Raw genomic sequence first — 24,119 nt, forward strand, 5'->3', positions numbered from 1 at the left:
TCTCTCTTCAGCTGGCACTGTGAGTCTCACCAACTGTGCCTTATACTCTTCTAAACACCACACTTTTAGGAAGAATAGTGAAGCCTAAAAGAACAACTTTTTGGAGTCTAGAGCTCAATCCATACATGATTTACTTTAATAAGGCTAGCAATCCAATCTTGAAACATAATATTCTTCTGTATTAAATGGGAAGACAAAACAGAAAAGAATTGTTCAAGAGGCATGTGCAACAGCATTTCTTGATTTTTTACTCTACCTGCATTTGACCAAGGAGCCTGGACTGCTGGCTTGATTGGCTCTTGATGTGGTTGGAAAAGCTTACTCAGTTTCTCTTGCATTTCTTGTTTCCCCTTATCCTCACTTTCCTTCTTCTTGGTTATTTCTTCCCTTTTTTGCTTTTCATCTTCCTGAATTTTTTTTTGCCACTGAAGTTCTTCTTCTGGTTGCACTCGATCAAGCCGCTGTTTATCCCGTTCCTGGATTCGCCTGTTGGACAATTAAGGTGTTTTTTTAAGCCAGTCAAACGAAGGACCATAAAAGTTGGTTGTCCTTGTGTGTGATCTATAGTATAAAGTGTACTCTTTATGGCTTTTGCATACCCTATAAGATTTGTTAATTTTATTTTGGTGAGTTATCAACCACTCTTGATGGTTGGCATCTTCTTACACAATGACTCCTGGAGGGCAAAGGAGAAATGTTCAGAAAGATTTGCTATGACTTCGTAGGTATTGATAAAGAAAGAGCTGTGACTCTCAGACAAGTGACAACGCTATTTCATGTAACCTACTACTAAGTGCAGGCCTCCATTACCTTGAGTTGCTTTGTCTTTGCATTTAAAAAACTACCTTTAATATAATTTTTTATTTTAACTCACATATCAATTCTCTATCTTTACAATACAATTCCACAGAACTCTAAAAGAGGTACAGAGCAACCTGAGCATACAGAAATGATAAACTAGTTACATTTTGGAGCTGAATGTAAGATGGAGAAAAAACATTCAACATTATTTTTTCTTGTCAGAGTTCTTCAGAGATTTGTAAATGCTGAACTCTACCTTCTTTATTGAGGTTGTGATCTCTTCTCCTCTACAGTGACATGAAAATAAATACATTTACCTGTGTTTTTCTAATTATTGTATGAAACTTTACACAGGTATCTTAGAACAGTCTCTTACTCGGCTTGCAATGCTCTGAAAATTAAAAGCTTGGTAACATTCAGTATCTTACACTTTCAGTCCCACCTCTTCAACTCAACAACATCTGAGTCTCAGCTTGGGGATTCAACAATATTTGTGTATTCTCTTTTCATAGTTTTCCATGGGATTCATAAATCCTATGCAGTTGTTTTAAGTGATGAACCGTATGGAGAAAGGAGGAAGAGAAAAAAAAAAATCTCCCTTGGTTGAAGAAACAAAACTTGGCATCCAAGAACCCAGATATAAGCCCTTCAGTTCCATGTAACTGTAAGGCTGCTTTTGAAAATCTCTTCCCAAGCAGTCTAATTCAAGCAATCTGAGTATCCCTTTACATCAGCATTGCAAGTTACCATTTTCATTTGCCCTACAATTCATTTTATTTAATCTAGGCCTGTAGATATCAGCTACAGCTATCACCAGACATTTTCAATAATGAATTCTTAGCATAAAGCTTTCCTTGAAACCCAATAAGCAGCAAATCATACACTTCAATTTTTATCTGCTCAGCACTGACTTCAGCTCTAAAATGCAGGAAGAAGTCAGGAATACCGATCAAACAAATTGGTTCTGCTTATTTTCTCAAAGCCACAAACATCCATAGGTAAAACTCAAAATAGCCAAATCAGAAAAAAAAAAAAAGCAGTAATCAGCAAATATGGCAGCCCTGATCCTCCTGTTGAGGGGTAAGGAGTAAAAATATCTGCAAGCTTCATACAGCACTCTTGCAGAACTATTCAGAAAATTTCACATTCCCAACTGCGAAAGCTAACAAGTCCTTCCCCTCTGACAGAGGACAAGACAACAGAAGAAAAGAATAAATATTCTCTGCTAGAAACAATTTGTACCAGTAAAGATAACTCTAAAGTTCTGTAACAGATGCACAATGTACTTTATTTTCTTCCATGACCTATTCCACTTCTATACTTTCTTCATACTTACAAAATTAGTGACAAACGCATGACAACAAGCTGGTCATTACAGACTTGGCCTACTATACAGAACATATTTTGTCCAAGGACAACATGAATTCCTGGCCAAAAACTGTGTGAAAAAAAAATTAATTCCTTAAGTGGAAAATCCACTTTCCAAACAGTAGGTTGGCACCAGAGGGCAAAAATCTCATCGCTATCAATGCAAGTTTGGAGTTGACAAGAATATTTTCTGAGAGATGTCAAGGTACCCAGTATCTATTTAAGATGGCAGCTACTAACTTACAAGCTCAAAAAAATCTTTGATTCTCAATGAAATTGCTGATACCATTTCAATATTCCACATCAGTATACCATGAGCAGAAGTTAAGACACCAGCGTGAAGGGTATCACTTCCTCCTCTATGAAATACTGCCACACCTTTCTGCCTTCAACGTAAAGTCATCTAACAAGTTAATAAATTCACTGCTCTGACAGCCTCCTATGTTAATCGCAAAATTTGTCCTTCATATGTTCATTTGCAAAGCATTCAGAGCCAATTACTCAGCAGTTTTGTTGCAACACTGAAGCTGCGCGACATAGGCATACAGAGGTCAATTTTATTTGACTTGAGTGGTATCTTACCTGGTGAGTTTAGTCAGATGGGCTTTAAATGGGAAATTGAGTTTTTAATTATGTTTCTAGTAGAGTGATTAAGTCTTCCCATACTTATAAACCAAGTTTGCTCTAACTGCCGGAGCAAAAAGAACAGACAAAAATGTATCTTGGGGAGGTGGGAGGTATGTGTGATTTCTTTTTTCCTTTCGTAGAAGCTGCAGAATTTTCTTCTTTGATTGTTATGGAAACTAATATCACAAGTTGAAGAGAAGGAAGGGAATAAGAAGAGACAGAGAAGCTAAAGAAACACAGGCCTAGGTGTGAGCACCATAGCTTGGGGTTAGGAACAGAAAACTTGATATTCTACTCTTTTCCTTACTTCCAAGACTCCTGATGTGTTAATTATTGTGGAATATGACCTCTAATCTGGGATTTACCTATACTTGCTTTTACTCTTTCAATTTCCTTTTTTTTCTCACCAGCTCCATTATACCACTCAGGCAGTTCTTATCCCAAACGCCAAGAGTAAGCTCTATTCATTTTACTCAAATGTAGGGGTTTTTTTCCCCTCTGAACTGTATATTACTCCCACAATCATACAAGTCTGCATTGAATTAGCCTTAAGATAATTAAGACTAATTAGCCATAAGAGGTCTTCAAAAAGACCTCTATCATCCCCAAATATGTATGTCTGTATCTTTGTTTGCTCAATTAAGTTATGTGCATAATTACCAACAAAAAATTGTTAAGATGGTTCTCAGTATAAAGTGATTGTGGTTATCCATTAAGCCGAAAGTTAAAGTGCATATAATCATTACATTAGATTATTCTTTCTTTCTTTGCTTTCACTAGAGCTATTAAAAGGCAGCATAGTTCTGTAATCATTATGGGGCAGTATCCAGGTTATGAGTATCAATCATTTACCTTATTCATTTTGGTGTTTGTTGGAAATCGGTAACACTGGCAGACTGCTCATTATCAGGTATACAGTTATTTAGAAGCTTGAACATTTGGGCAGCAGTAAGTTTTGCATTACTAATAATGTCTGAATGCTCAACTTGCATGGAAAGTCAGACAAAGTTTTCCATGGCAGAAGTTTTTCCTTTTTTTAAATCTGTTTTTTAAATTTCCATTTTCCTGGAAGGAAGTGGAATATTTTATTTAATACTCTGAAATAGAACGTTTTTAGTATTCCTATACTTCCAGTACCTCAGCAGCCTTCTTGTTTTCAAGGAAAGTTCCAACATAATTACCATATTTAGTGTAGTTATTTCCTCATGATAGAAAGCTGTTTTCTTAGAAAGTTTACTATTTCTGGTGTTGATCTTTAAGATTTTTAAATGCATAGGTTTTATGTAAATGATTTAAAAATTATCTAAACTTAATTGCTTGCTATGTATAAGATTTTTGTTTGAAGATACAGTTTTCACTAAGACTTTGGTTTGGTTTTGCCCGAAATGTAAAAATTAACTCACCAAGTAGTAACACAGGCTATCGATTCACTATAGGTCACAGTCCATGTAATGCTATAACCAATAGTTTAAGACCTCTTGTTCCCAGGCCTTTGTTTTCATCTCTTGACCAACATTTGTCTACATTAAGAGTATAAAAAACTCACAATTGCTAAAAATTAAATCAGCTACTGATAAATGATGTCAAAATAGAATCGGTTGCTTGCCTATATGCCATTCATTTTACATAAATATATTATAAATATATGTAGAAAACAAATTTCCAAGTGTGTAGCAGAAAAACATTAGCTCTATATTTTACGTTAGTGTAAAAGACACAGCTAGTTAATTACGATGTTCAAGAACCTCTCTAGGTGTAGAAGTACACTATACATTTAAGCAACACTGCTGAAATCTGTATGTATCAGTGACAGTTAAGAGTCACAGACAGATGAGAGTAGAAGCTCATCTCCACAGCACACTTCCCATTCAAGGATAAACCAAGAGATTCTCTGAGGTTTTTTTTTCATGTCGCTGTAATGAAACTTGGCCTACGTCTTGGGTATTCTTGCCACTTAGTGATATATTGTTTGAGATCAGATTATGCTTCTGGGAATGCGAAGTTTATTTTACTTATTTGCAAAATGCTTTGCACTCTAACACCTCTACAGAAAGGGCTTAGAGCAGTTTGTTACCTTTGAGCTTCTTTTTGCTTTTCCAGTTCTACTGTCTTCCTTTCCTGTTCCTTCTGTTTCAGCCTCTCAGCTTCCAAGTTCTTTTGCTTCTGTAGTTGCTGTTTGTTATGTGTTTCTCTCAGCTCCTAGAGAAAAATGTAAAATATGCGTAAACATATACTATGTGAATCATAACTAATGGCCCCATATATTTCATTGCGAAGTAACAAAACTTGCAAATGGTTGAGTATCTCTGTTCAAACTTACAGTATTGCCAAACACATTGGCAGACATTTAAGGTAGATTTCAAAGGTCTATAAACCACTTACTGCTTTCCTATCTTTATCCATATAACCTGAGATGTTAAAGGGTTAAGAAACAAGAAAGCCTTTTTTAAACAGGACTCTAAAAAGTTGACAAAAGTTTGACAAAGCTTATTCTGAAAAGTCACTTATGTTTTATTTTGTTTGCTGGTTTCTTGAATTCATTTATTAAATTCCATACAAAAATCTGCCTTCTGAGCTGCTCATAATAGCAACTGTTTCAGTTAATTGGTTTTATTTTGAAATTAATGGTGATTTACTAAAGAATCTTCAGGATTGTTTTAGATCCAGGAGATTGAATTCCTTAAGCAATGTCTTTGGGAGGAATTGTGGCATAGAGAATATTCATCCATATACAAGTCAGTTTTCCTCTAATTAACTGCAAAGACATTGCCTGAAACATTTAGAATATAAATAATATAAACATCATCTTTTCCTCAAGATTTGTTTTCTGCATTAACACCTATTAACACAAATTTTAAGATGTCAGAATAACTACATTACGAAGAGGAGTAGCACATGACCTTTGCAAGGTATTAAAAACACTTCTGATATATGGATGAAAGTTTTTTAAAAAGTTAGGTTGAACCTTGTGTCCTAGCTCTCAGTCTCATTTCATTAATGAAAACTGAATTCAACATCATTAAAGAGATAATCAGTTCTTATACAAGTTTTAATTAAAACTCTGCTAAAGCCATGAAACTCACTGAAATATGGAGATAATTTGGGCAATACCATATTTTATGATCACCATTATTTTCCATAGTCACATTAAAGCTTAGTAGATAGTTAGGATCTAGAATGGATATTACAGAATGTAAAATAAACTACTCTTGCAAAATCACCAGAATTATTGGGGCGGGATATTGCCTTTGGGAAAACTTTTAAACCTTGAATGCCCATGGTTATAAACATTCACCACATAGCCTTATTTTGGACTACGGAAAATGGCTACTAGAAAGGAAATACATTAGCAATATTGAACATAACGAGTTTTTAGTTGTTGGCCCACAAAGAACAATGAGAAAATAAAGGGATCGGGAGATTGCAGTGAACACACAGTTGGTCAACTGCACCTGGAGCTAGAGGTGGCCTCTGACAGGACTATAAATTTCTGAAGTGCTAACTAGAGTGAACAGTCATTTCCAATAACTGTATGTTATTAATTCAGCTTCTTTAATGTTGTTACACTTGTAATATCTTGAGGTACAAAGGATTTGACCCTTGTTTCAAATTAACTTCTCTGGGGGAATCAGAGTCCCCATCTTCTCTACATGATCACCTGAACCCTTATTTGTATCAAAAAATATGTACAAGTGCAAAGGACAAATACATAACCGTAAGAACATCAGCAGTGGAGTGATTTACAAGCATTCATCTGAAAGGACATAGATTAGAAAATGGCACAGTTGAAAGCAGTTTTCCACGTGGCCAACAGTATAATGAATTTTTGTAGATTGCAGAAATCGTTAAAACTAAGTATCTACAAAGCTCTTGAAGCTCAAAACACTACTTCTGTGAAGTACCAAATATCTTTACTAGTATTCATGATTTTTAACAAGCTGTTACTCTTTTCTGGGTAAAGAGACTGCTACCCAAAGCACAGGTTTCTGACTCCTACATTCAGTTCAGCTTTAGCGCAGGCTTCCGTTTAGAAATGCTTTGCTGTTCTACTTGCTCTAGCTTTCCTTCACATTCATGTCCCCTCCTCTCCCTTAACTGTGTATGCAAAGAAGCTCAAGATTCTGAGTCCTGGCCGATGAGAACTCCTCTTGTTATTGAACAGAGAGATCTGGGATGGACATGCATTTCTAATAAGGCAATACTGAATATAACCTGTTGTTACTTGCAAAATTTTAAGCTATTTAGACAACAGTGCTTCCCAGGTTTGTCTTTTCTTCCCCTTTGCATCTTTATCCCAGACTCTGGTGTCTGAGCAGTTAAATAGAAGTTATCACTAGGCAAAGAAAGAGGAACTAAAATTCTTGAAGAGTATGAAGGCTATCATAGTTAACCAAACCCCCCCAATAAATCTCAAAAGCTTTTAAGTGAGACAACCCATATGCAAGCTTAGTTTACTTTTCAACAAGAAATTTGTAAACTAGAATGATTCAGTTCATCTATATCTCATGGCATACTCCTGGAGAAGCTGGTGTCTTGTAGCCTGGATAAGTGCACTATTCACTGGGTGAAAAACTGGCTGGATGGCCGAGCCCAGAGGGTCGTGGTGAATGGGGTGAAATCCAGTTGGCGGCGGGTCACAAGTGGTGTTCCCCAGGGCTCGGTGTTGGGCCCTGTTCTGTTTAATATCTTTATTGATGATTTGGATGAGGGGATCGAGTGCACCCTCAGCAAGTTTGCAGACGACACCAAGTTGGGAGGCAGGGTCGATCTGCTTGAGGGTAGGGAGGCTCTACAGAGAGATCTGGACAGGCTGGATCGATGGGCTGAGGCCAATTGTATGAAGTTCAACAAGGCCAAGTGCCGGGTCCTGCACTTCGGTCACGGCAACCCCATGCAGCGCTACAGGTTTGGGGAAGAGTGGCTGGAAAGCTGCCCGACAGAGAAAGACCTGGGGGTGCTGGTTGACAGCCAGCTGAATATGAGCCAGCAGTGTGCCCAGGTGGCCAAGAAGGCCAATCGCATCCTGGCCTGTATCAGGAACAGTGTGGCCAGCAGGAGCAGGGAGGTGGTTGTTCCCCTGTACTCGGCACTGGTGAGGCCGCACCTCGAGTGCTGTGTTCAGTTTTGGGCCCCTCACTACAGGAAAGACATTGAGCTGCTTGAGCGTGTCCAGAGAAGGGCAACCAAGTTGGTGAGGGGCCTTGAGCACAAGTCTTATGAGGAGCGGCTGAGGGATCTGGGGTTGTTCAGTCTAGAAAAGAGGAGGCTGAGGGGAGACCTTATCGCTCTCTACAACTACCTGAAAGGGGGTTGTAGTGAGGTGGGTGTTGGTCTCTTCTGTCAGGTGGCTGGAGATAGGACAAGAGGAAATGGCCTCAAGTTGAGGCAAGGGAGATTTAGGTTAGATATTAGGAAAAATTTTTTTACTGAGAGGGTTGTCAAACATTGGAATGGGCTGCCCAGGGAAGTGGTTGAGTCACCATCCCTGGAGGTATTCAAAAAGCGAGTGGACAGGGTACTCCAGGGCATGGTTTAGGGGGCGTGGTTAATGATTGGACTTGATGATCTTGAAGGTCTTTTCCAACCGAAATGATTCTATGATTCTATGATTCTATATATGCAGCATCAGGAGGAATCTACATCTAATTCTAAATATTGGTATTTTCCCCCCTTCAGAAGAGATTTCCTGAATTTACAAATACATTAAAAAAAGTTACAACTTGCAAGACATCTGTGCACCAAACATTACTTACTTCCACTAGATGTCCAACTACAAGGCTAGCCCAAACTTTGTATTTTAAGTATAATTTAGACATGTAAGTTTATCTCATCACTAAACGTATGATACATGCCACTTTTACTGCCAAATAGCAAACTGGGGAAGTTGTTGTATGAGCCATGCCTCCATGTCTGTCTGAAGCAAGTAGTTTCTCATACTGAGTAAATACAGTAGGATCATTAACTGCTGCATCACAGCCGTTAAGTGCTGCTGCCAACTCTCGTCCAAATAATGAAATTGTTTGCTTATTTTGTCATTTATCTATATGCTCAGCTAAGTTAGGATCTCAAGGACCATTTTAATGATTATTTAAGATTTCCATAGACATTTTAACACATTATTCCCTCCCAGCTAAGCCAATGTGCTAGTTCAGTATTTTGTGAAGAGATTTTTGTGTGACATACCTGTAACAGGAAAATCTAACCTAGCTTATACTCCTAGCACTGGATGTAATATTTTTGGAGATAAAAAAAATGCAAAATATATCCTTCCTTGCATCAGCTAGGAGGAAATAAATATTTGATCAGTATCTCATGCCACAGATAGACACTCTGTTGCTTTGCCAAGTACCAGTGGGAGGACAGGGGAGAAAGAATCAGCATCTCCCTCAGTGCTATAGGACACCAGTTGAACAAAATTATAGTAACACTTCAACAGTCAACAGAATGAAACATTTGCCAGCTGAATATTCAGCACAGTCCTACACTCATCTTTTACAGACACAAGCAACTTAAAAGCTGTACATTTACAAATCATATATTGTAACTCCAAAGACATAACAATGCTTTACTTGTTTCTGGTGTGCAGGACAAGGCATGTCTTACCTTAAGAGCAGAAAGAAATTGTTACCTTTCCACTTAATTCACAAACAGACTAACAAGTATAATTCTGAGATGTTACAATAGCCACATTTAGGTACCCACATAATATTGAATATGAATTAAAATATGAGTTTCATACAGCAGAGTAATATTCACTATATACAGACAAGTCATATTGCTATGAAAACCTTAAGGTTAGAAATGTAGTTGTTTAAGCCCAAATTTTGCCTTTTGACGGAAAGACAATAGAACTTAGGATACTTCAGGGATTACAATACAAGGTTTCCATCAAATCTTCTCCCCTTGAAACAAACCAGAGCATTTGATCCCAGCGGAAAGAACCCTACAGTTCTGTGCTCACTGAGGCTTTCCCACAGCAATACTCTTCTACCCCAGTCCCCAGCTCCCAAAGCGCCTGCTTTGTCTTTGATAGAGACAGTTCCTCCTTTCACCCCATGTTATAGCTATGGGGGATTTGATAAAGGGAATGTATTACCATCTCTCTCATACCTGGAATCACAAATTACAGTGCTGTGTAGGAATACTTAACATAAAAGTGTTTTCTTTTTAAAAATTCTGAACATCATGACCAAAATAGGCAATTAACTTAAAATCTTGAGGTATCAGATAAGCAAAAGACAAAAATAACTAACTAGTACCTTGCCCAAATTGCAATTCAAGGCACAGTCTTCATCTAGGCAGTAAGGATTAGATAAAGAATCAAATTATAAACTCTTCTCTTTGGTTATGTTTTAGTGCTAGCACCTCTTATTAATACTAACTTAGTTAAACACTGCACACTCATCTGTTTATGGTAAAGTGAAGCACATAACTGGAGGAGGTTCATCACTCAGATTGAGATAGTTGTGTACTGCCTGAGTATGGCATGGAGACCTTTAGAAAGGAGTCTAAGTAGTTGACGCAGCCCAGGAGAACTGCCAGGCACTGCAGCATTGCATCTTCCATTGCCACTGACTGGAAGAAAGAAATGCTCAAATGTAAACAGGCATTCATATGCAAGACTTGTCCAGTGCACACTAACTAGACAGGGACTGACAACAACTGGAACACCACACAAAATGTAAAACATTTTTAAGAACTTGATTCTACTTGTTCACCATTTTTTCCAGGCACTGAGAATAGCTTCTCAGCAAAACTAATGTATTTCAGAAACACTAATTTATTAGTTGTCTTCTCCTGTGCAATAACACAGATAAGCTCTAAATACTTGAATCTTCTATTTTATATGAAATGATAATTTGGTCTTTGGAAACAAGAACTGTATTAAGAATTATTATTGCTTTATTTGACAGTGTGTAATGACTGACCTTTGTAACATTGAAATGTAAAAGCACACTGAATGTGGAAAGAATTTGTAAAGGTAAATTATAGTAGGACTATACAAACAGGAAACCTAATACAAAGCCTTCTATTCTACAGAATTATTTTATAAAGTAGAGAAAATAAACAAGTGCCTAGTTACATTTTACTAATATCTGTATCAATTTTAATTATTAGATTTCTAGGCTAAGATTTTTAAAGAGTAATGGAAGTTAGACTCCTTCAACCACAAAAAAGTGGCCCAACTTTCAACCTTGTTACAAACTCAGTCACTCTATAGCCAAATACAGCACAATCCACAAAACTTATCTTCTCTGACAAAATGCCTCAAATCTGATTTAAAAGGATATCTGACCAGCTGCAGGCTAAGGCACCTATTCTCTGCCAAACAAGTACTAGCAGTTTCCTGAAATCATGTGGTTCTACCTAAAAATATTCAATAAAGATACTTGAAACTACCTGTTTTGAAATATTAATAACACGTTATACTCCAGAAAGAATTTGGTTCCTTTTCAAAAACTATGAACATTTCCAACTCGAGATGCTAACTTGAAACAAAAGTAACTGAAGTAGTTGAGCTCCAAAGGACTAATCAGAAGAAATTTAAATGAGTTGTTTTGGAGGGATGACAAAAGATCCAGTGGAAAAAATGTTTCATTTATCTCCCTAGTCACTCATATGTACTATTAAGACATGAAAAAAGATGAGGTAATTTAACAATTGTTTTAAGTATTCACTTTCTGCAGAACATAAAAACTATAATATGGAGGCAAATGCAGTGCAATCCACTGTATACTACTATGGTGTTAACAAGTTGACCCATAACTTAAAATATATTGGAATATTAGGTAAACCTTATGGTCTCATCAATGAAAAGACACACTAGATAGTAGTTAAATTGCTCATTTTATCTTGTACTATTGTGGCATATTTCTGTATTCGCTATCAGTAAATCAAGTGTAGCGTATTTCAAGAGAATGAATCAGAAATGGAGTTTTGCAAAATTTAAGGATATATTCACATAGATAATGCAACCAATATTCATAGCCAATAAGGAATAAATCTCAACAATGATGACAAAAGGTTATAATTTAATGTTGCTGTCAACTTCACTGTCTCTCAAGCATTTCATCAAAACTAGTTTGGCATATACCTTGTACTTGGAGAGCAGTAGCTTACATATTTACAATTTTGGTTCTGTTTTCTATTAAATTAAGCACTTTGACCAAGTAAAGACATGTACTACTTCCTCTCCCTGTAGGAAATAGGTGCAAAATGCTGTAAGATGGTATATACCTAAAGAGCATTTAGATAAGCTTTTTTTCCTGGGAGGTTGCAAACAGTACTACATCATTCTGCTTCTCATCCAGAAGCTAGTTGTATTATAGAAGACAAGGCAAGCACCAGTGCCTCTCCATCACTTGTCAGAGAACAAAAGCTGCACAAGACAGTGTCAATTATGGTGCTGCCATCCTAACAGCCACCCCATCAAATGCGCATCTCTCAGCTAGTATACTGAAGCACAAAGTAAGAGCAGATCATCATTTAAAAAGTCTATCAGTTTTAAACCTACAAGATAATTTAGAAACAGCCTTGATTAAAAATTGAGGTTTTAATTTATTTATTTAATAAAAATACATTTTAAAAATAAACATTTCTGTATTTCCCATCTTTACATATTTTCCCTTAGTTTACAAGATAAGAAGCCTTTATTATATTTAGAGCTCAGATGTGGTGGAATTTTTGATACATGATTTGAAAAGGTTTTACATTTAAATGTGTTACACACTTGACTGATAATTACACAATTGCAAGGTATTCTAGCACCAAATAAGCCTGCTGTATTTATGCACCCAGTTACTAATAAGTAAAAAAAAAAACTTCTGTTAATTGGGGAAGCTATTTATTTGGCAATTATTTATAAGCCATTTTCTACCTATTTCAAATGTAACAGTCATCTTTCCAGTAGCGGTTCCTCAAAGTTGTCACAGATTTTTGACTGTTTAGGTAAAAGTATCTGAGAATTATGCAAGTTCCTAGACGACTTTGTTTTAAGCAATATTATTACCTAAGAGAGAGGTGTGTTCTGCCTTGGTTTAAGAACAGAACGTCTACTTCACACAAACCCTAATAAAACCATGAGTCTCAGGAAAGCTTTCACTAGCTTTGTGCATAAAGTCTCATATGCAAGGCATTCTGAGAGCTGTCTCCACAAGAACAGCAGCCATTAAATCACTGCTGCACACACAGCATCTTCTAAGCGGTTTCTTTGGCACTGGGAGTACTACAATCATTCCATGCCGAGTCCACAAAAAGGTATATGTGCCTTTGTAGATATTTAAATCTAGTAATAAAATCATCCAGGCCCCCCAAAATACATCTTGCACATCTAGTGAAACTACAAAAAGGAAAAGATAAAACTCACTCTGAATTAAGCTCCCACCCCTCAGTTTCAATAGTACAACTGCCCCTCAAACTCATCTCTTCCAAGAAAGCAAAGCAAGCTGCAGCAAGGCAAAAATACCAACATACAGCATCAAAAAGTGGTCTTCCTGTTAAGCACTGCTTCGATACATTATGAAATGAAGAACACAATATCCTCAAGTCATAGGAAGCTTGCTGAAGTCTTACCAAAGAACTGTCTACATAACTAATTTTCAGCAGTTAAAGTGACAACTCTAAATACTAAGATTTGAACACAGAAATCAATTTTCCCATTAAACTGCAAAATAGTTTACAATTAGTTAAGGTATTCCTGGATAGATGGCAGGCATTCTGATAAATCGATGTCTTTGTTTAAGTTGCATCTTCAATTTTTAATTATCATTAGCTTGTTATTTTTTAAGTCAAGTCCTTCAATATTTAAAATATTGAATTTTGTTGTTTGTTGGGGGGGAGTTGCTACTGTCACAGTACTAAGATTATTCACCCCTCTGCCCATTTATAAACTGTTTAGGTCATTTATGATTAAACTGAATGCTGACACTAATTTTAGAATTAATATCCTTTGGTCATATTTATCTGCAAAACGCTTCAAAAGGACTCCATTAAAAAAAAAAAAATCACCCAAAAAGCACGACATGTTATGGTGTGTCCAAAAAGCATATATAAAAAAAGTGAGGTAAACCATTCTGGTTTGTTTTGTTTTTAAAATTGCACACATTTTTGTCTTGTGTCTCTATGACTCTGTGGGAATTCTCCCCTTTCTACCTCCCTGCATAGGATCGTGAGATTCATCTTTGAATTTGCATTGAAACAGATAGTGGTATGGTCTACAGCTTTTAATTTTTCCTACAATTATTAATAACTTTAATATTAAAAACAAGCTATTTGTTGCTTAACTTCAAACATGCCTTTCATCTAAAAGCATATGATGTAATCATAGTTGAACTAATTTCAGAACAACTACAGAAACATGTATCTATCATAGTGCTTTTCCTTCTAAATACTTGTAGCACAATTTATTATACCTTGCAGGAAATTCAGTATTTTTCTAGTCAGCTTTCAGGAGAAACCACCAGTTGAATTAGCAGATAAAGTACTTTAACATTAGAATATTTTACAAAAAATGAATGCTATTAAAAGTTTGTAAGTAAAGACTGATTTATAACTTCTCTCTGAAGAACACTTCCTCTACTGACTTCTGCATCTTTGTCATTTTCTTGTGCAGAAATAAACAAAAATCACACAGTTTTAACAAAAGACTGATCAATAAAGCATGAAACCACAAACAACAGACAACTACATTCAGGAACAAGTATGAGTTTACAAACGTCAGATAAAAATTCTGCGTGTCAGTAGAAAATCAAGTCTTTTTACTACAGATTTCAATTTGAAGTACTGATTCCAGCAGATTTGTTGACCTACTACAGTCTTGCACTTCTTTGATGCAAAAGGGCAGAAACTGGTAATTCATATTTGCAGTCATGGAACCGGAATCAGAGCTCAAATTTATTCTTAAATAGATTCTGCAGATTAAGTTGATTCAAACTCTGAGTTTGGATGCTAAGTAGTGTTTTCTTAAAAAAAACGACGACACCTCCTCCCCCCAAAAGAGATAGATTTGAGAACGTTCCCAAAACTGACATTTTATATCAATCATTCTAGTTCAATATTTTTTTCCATAATCAAGTTAGAAAATAATTGACAGAACATTTAGAAGAAAGTGTTAAAAAGTCTAGGATTACCTTCAGTTGATTATTGAAAATATCAATTTCCTGAAGTTTAGATCTGGTTTCTTTTTCTACTTCATCTAGCTGGTCTCGAAGCTGTTGACGTGCTAGTTCCTTGGCTTCTAAGGCTCTTTTAATAGTAAGAAGAGAATCTCCTGTTTTCAAACATATTGTCAAATAAGTATTTTCTTACACAGAGAATTTTAGGTCATAGAAAGCAACGTTTTTCAACATGCATCTTGCAACACAAAAAAAGAAATTACAGAGTACACTGTGCAATGAAGCATCATGTCCTATACAAACTTAGACATCTACAAAAAAAATACTTACTGTGCAAACTGTTCTGTTGAACTTGCTTTAGCTGATCATTAAGCAATTGCTTTTCTGGAATCAATCTTCCAAGCATCTGCTGAGATTCCTGAATAGAGGACAATGAGGAGAGAGAAAACAAGAAGAGAAACAGACAAAAAGGTGAGTGAGGGATGACTTTAGCCATAAGACCTCTCATTTTCATTTCTTCTGAAGTGATTCTTTACTTTTTCTCTCACTGGATTATGTAGTCTTGCTATTATCCAAGCACTATCTGTGTGGTACTACCACTCAGACATAGTTCTCTGCCAATACAAAAAGTGAGCGGATCAAATTTAAGCATATTACTTGAGAATTGTTTCTCATTGAATACATAACTTGGCTTGGAATTACTTGAAATTCAGGGCAAAAAGACGAGGATAGATTTCAGAAAATGTTAAAACAAGCACTTACTAACCATTTAATTCTCTTTTTAATAAAATAATATTAACTTTGATCAGGAATAGAAAGACAAATATTTACATTTTATTTAAAGAAGAGAAAATAAAGGCTTTCACTTTAATGGAATATATTATGGCCAAAAGCTATGAAACACAAGCTCTGTTAGATGAGAATACTTGAGTCCAAGATCTCTTGATTTAGCATTCTTGAAAGAGGATTATGATCTCTTACAATTTCAACACATGGTCATAAGATTGTAAACCGATATATTACAGGAGACCCTGCAGATGAGAAATTCCTCCTTCTGTAGATCATATATATATATCTATCTCTCTCATATATAATCCTTGCTCCTTCTGGAGGATGAAGTGCCACTTCACACACCTTTCAGAAGCCTTGACCTCCAACTTCAAGTTGTCAAAACATATTATAGAAGCATGAGGTAAAACAGCTTATTTTATAAAAGCCACCTGATTGTCAACATCCCATCTTTCAGACAAACTAAGTAATTTATTTCAGCAGTTGTCTTGAATTGCAGGCTTTTCAGGAATCAACCATCTGACAATTTCAATTTGTCATGAGGGATTGCAAATGACATAATACGATCCTAAGAATAAATGTCACCTAATCGCTTAATGCCAGAGTGAGTCCCATGAAAAGTTTTTAGTTTTTGTTACAAGAACACAAGACTGACCATGCTGACATGACTTCATAGTTAGCCTGCTTCGCTCATGGCAGTCTTTGACTGGGCCTCTGCAGTGTACAGCTCAGATCTTACGATTATGCAATGACTGCAGACTACTGTAATGTCTTTATGTTCCAAAAAACATACTTAGATAGCACAGCAGAGTCAAGGACTTTATAAATTCACAAAGTATCAAAATTAAGATAAACTATGCATTTGACTATTAAGAGTTACATGTGTCCCTCACTGTTCAGCTGCATAGCCTGTAACATCAGCAGACCTTTTTCAGCCCTTCAAGGATATGAAGGCAAGATACTCCTATCATGGGACTATTATTCCCTACCTAGAACCAAATCAGAAACACCAATATATAATGCAGCATTTCCCAAATCATCTGCCTGAGGGGGCCCACCTCTTTCCCAACAACCACCGTTACCATGTTCTTAAACAACATGCAAAACACTGTCCTTTTGTGTTGACACTTTCCCTTCCACCACACTCTCCCACCCAAATACCTGCATGCTCTATGCCATAGCTTGGGATGAAAAATTTAAACAGTATTATTAAATAAGTATAGCAGACAGGCATCGTGGAAATGAAGTTTTCAAGTAATATAATCCAAGAAAGGTGGCATCTAGTAGACTAAATGTACTGATGGATAAACCTCAAGAGAAAGAGGAAAGGAAATAAACTTTCAAGACACAAGGTTATCAGAATTGTATCATTCCCATTCAAGAACCATTAAGATAAGCCAAATAGCAGAATGGATGTCAAAATGAAACAGGATTTACAGAAAAATTATCATTCTTCAAGCACAAAAAGTAACACAGGGCAATATTTGTGGAGACCAGTAATGAGTGGCATTCCTCAGGGGTCGGTATTGGGACCGGTGCTGTTTAACATCTTTGTTGGTGACATGGACAGTGGGATTGAGCGCACCCTCAGCAAGTTTGCCAACACCACCAAGATGCATGGTGCGGTCGACACGCTGGAGGGAAGGGCTGCCATCCAGAGGGACCTTGACAGGCTTGACAAGTGGGCCCATGCAAACCTCATTAAGTTCTACAAGGCCAAGTGCACACATGGGTCGGGGCGATCCCAAGCACAGATAAAGGTTGGGTAGAAAATGGACTGAGAGCAGCCCTGAGGAGAAGGACTTGGGGGCTTTGGTTGATGAGAAGCTCAACGTGACCTGGCAATGTGCGCTTGCAGCCCAGAAGGCCAACTGTATCCTGGGCTGTATCAAGAGAAGCATGACCAGCAGGTCAAGGGAGGTGATTCTCCCCCTCCACCCCGCTCTCATGAGACCCCACCTGGAGTACTGCATTCAGCTCTGGGGCCCCCAACATAAGAAGGACATGGACCTGTTGCAGCAAGTCCAGAGGAGGGCCACAAAGATGATCAGAGGACTGCAGCACCGCTCCTATGAAGACGGGCTGAGAAAGTTGGAGTTGTTCAGCCCAGAGAAGAGAAGGCTCCGGGAAGACCTTATAGCAGCCTTCCAGTACATAAAGGGGGCCTACAAGAAAGCTGGAGAGGGACTTTTTACAAGGGCATGTAGTGACAGGACAAGGGGTAATGGCTTTAAACTGAAATAGGGTAGATTTAGATTAGATATACAGAAGAAATTCTTCACTATGAGGGTGGTGAGGCACTGCAACAGGTTGCCCAGAGAAGCTGTGGATGCCCCATCCCTGGAAGTGTTCAGGGCCAGGTTTGGATGGGGCTTTGAGCAACCTGGTCGAGTGGAAGGTGTTGGAACTAGATGATCGTTAAGGTCCCTTCCAACCCAAACCATTCTATGGCTCTGTGATTCTATTTCAGGGTGGAACATAATACTAACCTTAGTTGTTTATTTTTAAGGGCCAGAATACTCCTAAACTCCAGACTACTCTATATTAATACACAGATTAGTTTGGAGAGTATTTAAGGGCAGAGAATGCCAAGGGATCATGAGGGTCAAGTTCTGTTTCCTGAAATCACAGACATCCATGTAATAAGCATCTATTCCAATAGCATCCATGACATGCTTTTCCACATCCTTTAGTTGTACTGAAGAAACAGATGAAAGAAATTAATGGTATCACTAACATTCATGCAACAAGAATCTCCAAGAATTGAATAATATCCCATATAGTAGCAGAAGGCAAACACAGCAAACAAAAAACAGTTCCTGTCAATCTAAAGAGGGAAAGTTCTCTTCTGATCCTACGCCCTGAGCAAGAGGGCGTATGACAAACTGAGATACCACTATACATCTTAAGTCTCTGCCACATACCCTGCTTCCAGTGCTTCAGAGGAAAGCCAAATTACTTGGGAGTCAAAGTGTTCATCAAGGAGGCAAATAATCCCTGCAGGTAACTAGCAGAAGCCCTGCAGACAGTGTAAACATGATTCAAAACACATATAGTTAAGGTGTTTGGAAGGTGGGATCCTTCTGAACATCCCTGGAAATACCACTCTAGCAGATACCACAGAATCATGTAACTAGCACAAATTTTCATCACCCAGGATTAATTGTTATACAATTTCTCCACAAGTTTGATTAAACTCCATCCTGAAGCTAATTAATAGGTTGAAGAATAATTACTCCTTTGAGTAACTCATCTTTCCATAGCAAGTGTCAGATGTATTAAACTAAAATATTTCCAAGTGAAGGTATTTCATCCTACAAAGATAACTGACCATATTGACTTTTTAATCTACCAGAGAGTTTAGAGGATCAAAATCTCCTTTTAAAAAAGTGACTTACTGCTTTAGTCTTTCCTCTACAAATTAGATAGTAAAATTTACAGGATATTTGAGAAACTCATCTTTTTTTTTAGGAAAAAGCTATCCACTTTTTTAGGTTGGCCCCAGATAAAATTTAGCCTTTTCTACTACGGAGTGATACTTCTTTCTGGGATCACAGTTGTGATAAACCCCTCAAGCAATACTAACTGAAGTATTAGTGGTCAAGATTAATGATCACCTGAGAGAAGATTATACCACAAAGCCACAGCTATTGCTGTCAATCTAAAAAAAAAAAAACAAAAAAACCCAAACCCCCCCAAAACCCAACACCTCAAAGCCAAGCATCCAACAAAACAACTGCCAAGAAAGGCAAGCATGATTTTTATTACAGAAGTGCTCTTACAGTCATTGTGAACGAAGCAATTTAGAAAGTGAATAGGCGTTAACTAAGCTGCTGGATACATATCATCCAGTACGAATTACAATGACCAGAGACAGCTAAAAATCACTACAAATATAGTAGTGATTCCAAAACAAGAGTAAAATTTAGACAACTGTGCAAAATTCATTGTACTTTGCCAGATGTTTCAATAAAATTTCAGAGTGGTGTTAAAATGCTGAAGACAAAAAAAAAGGCAATCTGCTTTTCGACCATTGTGATTGGGTAATAAGTAGCACAAACTAAATGTTAGGAAGGAGAAGAATCCCTCTGCCCTCCTTAACTTTTCCTTTCATGGTGACGTAGTTAAAACTGATGCGTAGAAGCTGTAGGTAAGGAAAAAGTACATCTATGATCAGCCAAGGATATGATTAAAAATTCAAAAAATTGTTAATGAGTCTACAGAGAACACTGCCCCTTGTTTATCTAGTACTTTTTAATAAGCTACATATCCACATCTACTTGTAGATAGATTATCTTTCTCGTTACTTGTTTCCCAATAGTGTTAGTTTCACTTTTTTTTTCTTCCCTCTGCACCTTCCATTTATTCTACCCAGTTGTGGAAGCTCATTCCAAGTTTTTGATAATAATATTTTCTCATGATTTTTACAATGTCTGTTATAATAGGAACATATTCCAACTGTAGCACATTGGTCTTTACTATAACATAAATGACTTACAGCTTTTTACTGTTACATATCATTTTTTCCTTCTTAATTTGTTATATTATGACAAAAGCAAAAAGATACTTTATCTTTTCTGACTACAGAGGCTAACTGAACAAAATTTACCAAGTTAACAGAAATGACATACGAAAATAGGATATGAATTCCATTTAATTTGTTGAAATAGCATTTATCTATCAATGGCTATGTAGCTGCTTGGCTTCTTCTGAAGTGAGTTACAGTACCTTTGACCATTTCTATGGAAAGCTTTTGGAATAGAAGGGTTAGAGGGAAATTCAGGCAGTTGTTGCTTTTACATGGAGATTGGCTATGCACATAAGCTCAGTAGTCTTTAACTTATTTAGGTAAATGGGGGCTTTTCCACACATTTTATCAAGCATAGTCAGGTTTTTGTCTCTTTGAGCCAGTACTGCTAACAGTAATTTAATTTCCTACACTTGATTGAATGCTGTTTGACTTCATTTTCAGTTGCCAATACAGGAGCATTTCATTAGAGAGAAGAGTGGTTTCAAGCCTAACTATGGCAGTTGTTTATGTCACACGTGCCCCTTAGTAGTATTTCTAGTTTGCTATTGTTTGCATCAAGTGGACACAAACACTATGCCAGAATATGATCCCCAAATTATACTCTTTAGAACAAGCTGCTGCCAAAAGAAAGATGTCTTGTGAAAGGTGTAATGGTGTACACAAAAGTTCAATAGAAATGCAAGATGTTTTAAGAAAGAAGAAAAAAAAATGTAAAAAAAATACAGAAAACAAACCCCCCTAACTTTCAAGTTCTGGTTTTGTTCAAATTAGTGTACTATATTAATTATGCTTAGAAAGTTGAAATGAATGGCAGGATTAGGTTTTAAGATAGGTTTTACACCTAAGCCCTCATAAGTGTAAGATTCTCTTTGTAGTGGTAGAAAAGCACCGAGAGCCCCCATTACTGGCCAAGAACTAATTTCAAGCAATATAAAATATTTAATAGAAAAATGCCTAAATCAAATACTACAACTCATCTAGAAACCTTTACAAATTGCAAAGAATATTCTTTCACTAAAAGCAGACATCTACTCAATTCCATCTTTAATTTGACAGAGAATTTCAGATAGAGAAGTAGAAAAGACAAATGCCAGGGTTAGACTAAGAACTAACTGGTAACTTCAATTTTGAAAGTTCATTATTTTATAATTAAAAAAAAAAAAAAGCACCATCAACAAGCCACTTCACTAAAGACAATTCTTTCTTTCAGCACACAAACAGCAATCACTGCCAACAAAAATACATGCTATAAAATTTCATTCTCTTCGTCCCCCCCCAAAACCCTTTAACATCTTCAGCCAATTTATTTACTGCTCCCCACAACAGGATTCCATGAGCATGAAGCGATAATCACAGACACACCTTCAAGTGTAGGAAGCAATTCCTAGACATGTGTGAAGAACATTCATTTAAAAGAATGACTAATTATCGACAACAATTCCTTATGTACAAGGAACAACACATCATATATTTTGGCAAGTTTGCTTAGGATATTGATGCAGTTGAGGAGGTCAAAATGCAAGGCTAAGAACAAAATTAGGGAATGTTTTCTCACCTGTAGCTGCTGTTGCAAATGGGTGATTTCTGCAATTCTCAGTTCTCTAGATTTATTTGTACTTTCAATTTCTTGTCTTTGGGTAGAGAGTCGACATCTGATATCCTGAAGCTTTCCCTCCAACTGGTTTTTTTTATCATTCTTTAGCAAAAAAAAAAAAAAAAAAAAAAAAAAAAAGAAACATCTCTCTCTTTTTTTACCAGAATGGTTTGTCATGCAAGTCAAGATCTAAAAAGTACTTTTATTCCATATTTAAAAGTTGAAATCATAGAAAATAAACATGGCCATATCACAGTCACTACTGTGCTTGTGTGTTTTATCTGCAATGTGATCACTTACTAGAGCTTCCAGCTCAAATTCTAAGGTCTTCTTCTTTGCCTTCAGAACAACTATGTCCTCTTGTTCCTTGTTTCTTTGATTTAGTAGTTCTTGCCGACGATTACGCTCCCACTCAAGTTGCCGCTGCCTCTCAAGTTCCCGTTTTGCAGCCTGTAGCATTTAAAAAAAAAAAAAAAAAAAAAGATATGAAAGATCTATTTTGAGAAACTACTCTAATTGCTGATACTCATATTCTTATATGCAATTAACACATTAATATAAACACACTGCTAAACTGTGGACTAAATATGTGCCTCTATTTAAGCACACAAATTGCTCAATTGTTTAAATGCTCACTTGAAAGCACTGGTGAAATGGGGCTTCACTGCATAGCAGGTAGGTGACTAAACAGAATATCAGTCCATTTTTTAATCAGTTTCCCAAGATTCAATTTTCTGACTTAACAAGTTGTTTCATATTAAGACTTCAAGAACTCTCCAGGATAGCATCAAATCTCTTTCCAACCTCCAATATTAGACATTCTGCAGCTTTGCAAAGAATAGTCAAATGCTACTGCACTGAATGCATCGTTATTTGGTAACGTGAGAAAATAAAAGCTTTTTAAGTTAACCAGTATGTGTTTTCTTTTACAAATTAACTCATCACCGGAAAATCATGAATGCCACCAATGCCCATAACTACTTCTTCGTTCATTCAAGCATCTCTTTATATCAAAGAAAATAATAATTATTATTATTATTGTTAAAGAAGTCAGAGGTTTGGTGCACATTGTCCTAGATCTAAATGTCTCATCCATTCATTTCACATGAAAAATAGAGATAGCCGACGCCTTCCTTACCTTCAAAACCCAGAAATTTAAGTTCATTCTTTAAATGTTTGCTTACTAATAATGACAGCAAAATATTTAGTATACACATTACATTTTGTTCTAATCAAACACAGCTGCCAGTGACATAACCACCTTCCTTTTATTCAGTTCGTTACCTCTCTTCTTTCTATTTCTTTCCTCCTTTCCTCTTCTCTCTGCCGTTCCAATTCCCGTTGTTTTTCCAACTGTTTCTCTAGCTCCAGTTGTCTTTTACGTTCTTGCTCCTGTCGCTCACGTTCTTTCCGTTCCTGTTCTGCCCGTTCCAGCTGTGCTAGACGCTCTTGTTCTTTACGTTGCTGTTCCAGGAGAGCCTGCCTCCGTTTTTCAAGTTCTAGATTGCCACGTTCAAAGTTCTCCCGTTTTTTATCTTCAAATGTAACTTTAATGTGTGGAAACATGGGGCAAAGAAAAATTAAACTCTGCTACTGACTTAAAAAAAAAAAAAATCCACATATGCTGAATCAAACTGAAGCAATCTTCCAACTACTAGATGCAGCTCTCAACTACAGGTAATTCTAGGTTTTACCACTAGCATTCATATTGTAGATCGCCTTAAACCCACATCCTCAGGAAACCAAGGTGTGAATTTCCATTCCCATTCCTCAGGCTTCTAGGTTTCTCCACAAAGCCCAACAAGTACGTATAATTTAGACAAACCATTCATCAGCTAATCCTCTGTGAGGACACAGGATCTGGAGTTCCTCTATGCATTTGATAATAGTAGCAGTACAAGAACAAACACTTCAGTTACTACAAGGCAAAGAATTCAGCTGATGATATTATAAAAAAGCCATTAGGTAAATGACCAGAATGTATTTAAACTTGATATTCTCGTAAGATTACTCATTACTGTCAGGAAAAGAAATGGCTTGCTTAAGTTCTTGAGCAGCTGAACTCAGGAAAACTGGATTCCTGCAGATTCACATCCTCATCACTTACTGTTCTAAAAGAACGACCTCAGTTCCAGCACAGGTTCCCTGACATTCTTCTGCAATATCAGGGATTGTCCTTCCCCTGTTCCACATTCCTAGACCCTCCCTCACAGTTCCTCCAAAGTATTCTTTCCACTTCACCTTCTGTTTCTTTTCATACCCTATATGTCCCATTCCCATATCCCATATCCTATAT

The 24,119-nt window shown here is 36.8% G+C and overlaps 1 protein-coding gene across 6 annotated transcripts in view; it reads right to left on the reverse strand.

Moving 5' to 3' along the window:
• The window catches only part of ITSN1 (intersectin 1), a 147,322-nt gene that overhangs the window by 62,631 nt on the left and 60,572 nt on the right, over positions 1 to 24,119 (reverse strand). For all 6 annotated transcript variants that reach the window (XM_052794726.1, XM_052794722.1, XM_052794723.1 and 3 more), the window contains 7 exons: positions 23,108 to 23,370; positions 22,124 to 22,273; positions 21,785 to 21,925; positions 15,240 to 15,327; positions 14,925 to 15,064; positions 4,871 to 4,995; positions 257 to 486 (listed from right to left, as the gene is read on the reverse strand). In XM_052794726.1, coding sequence (XP_052650686.1) covers positions 257 to 486; positions 4,871 to 4,995; positions 14,925 to 15,064; positions 15,240 to 15,327; positions 21,785 to 21,925; positions 22,124 to 22,273; positions 23,108 to 23,370 — 1,137 coding nt within the window. The remainder of the gene's footprint in view (positions 1 to 256; positions 487 to 4,870; positions 4,996 to 14,924; positions 15,065 to 15,239; positions 15,328 to 21,784; positions 21,926 to 22,123; positions 22,274 to 23,107; positions 23,371 to 24,119) is intronic.

The sequence above is a fragment of the Harpia harpyja genome, chromosome 8 (assembly GCF_026419915.1).
Source record: "Harpia harpyja isolate bHarHar1 chromosome 8, bHarHar1 primary haplotype, whole genome shotgun sequence".
NCBI classification, from domain to species: domain Eukaryota; kingdom Metazoa; phylum Chordata; class Aves; order Accipitriformes; family Accipitridae; genus Harpia; species Harpia harpyja.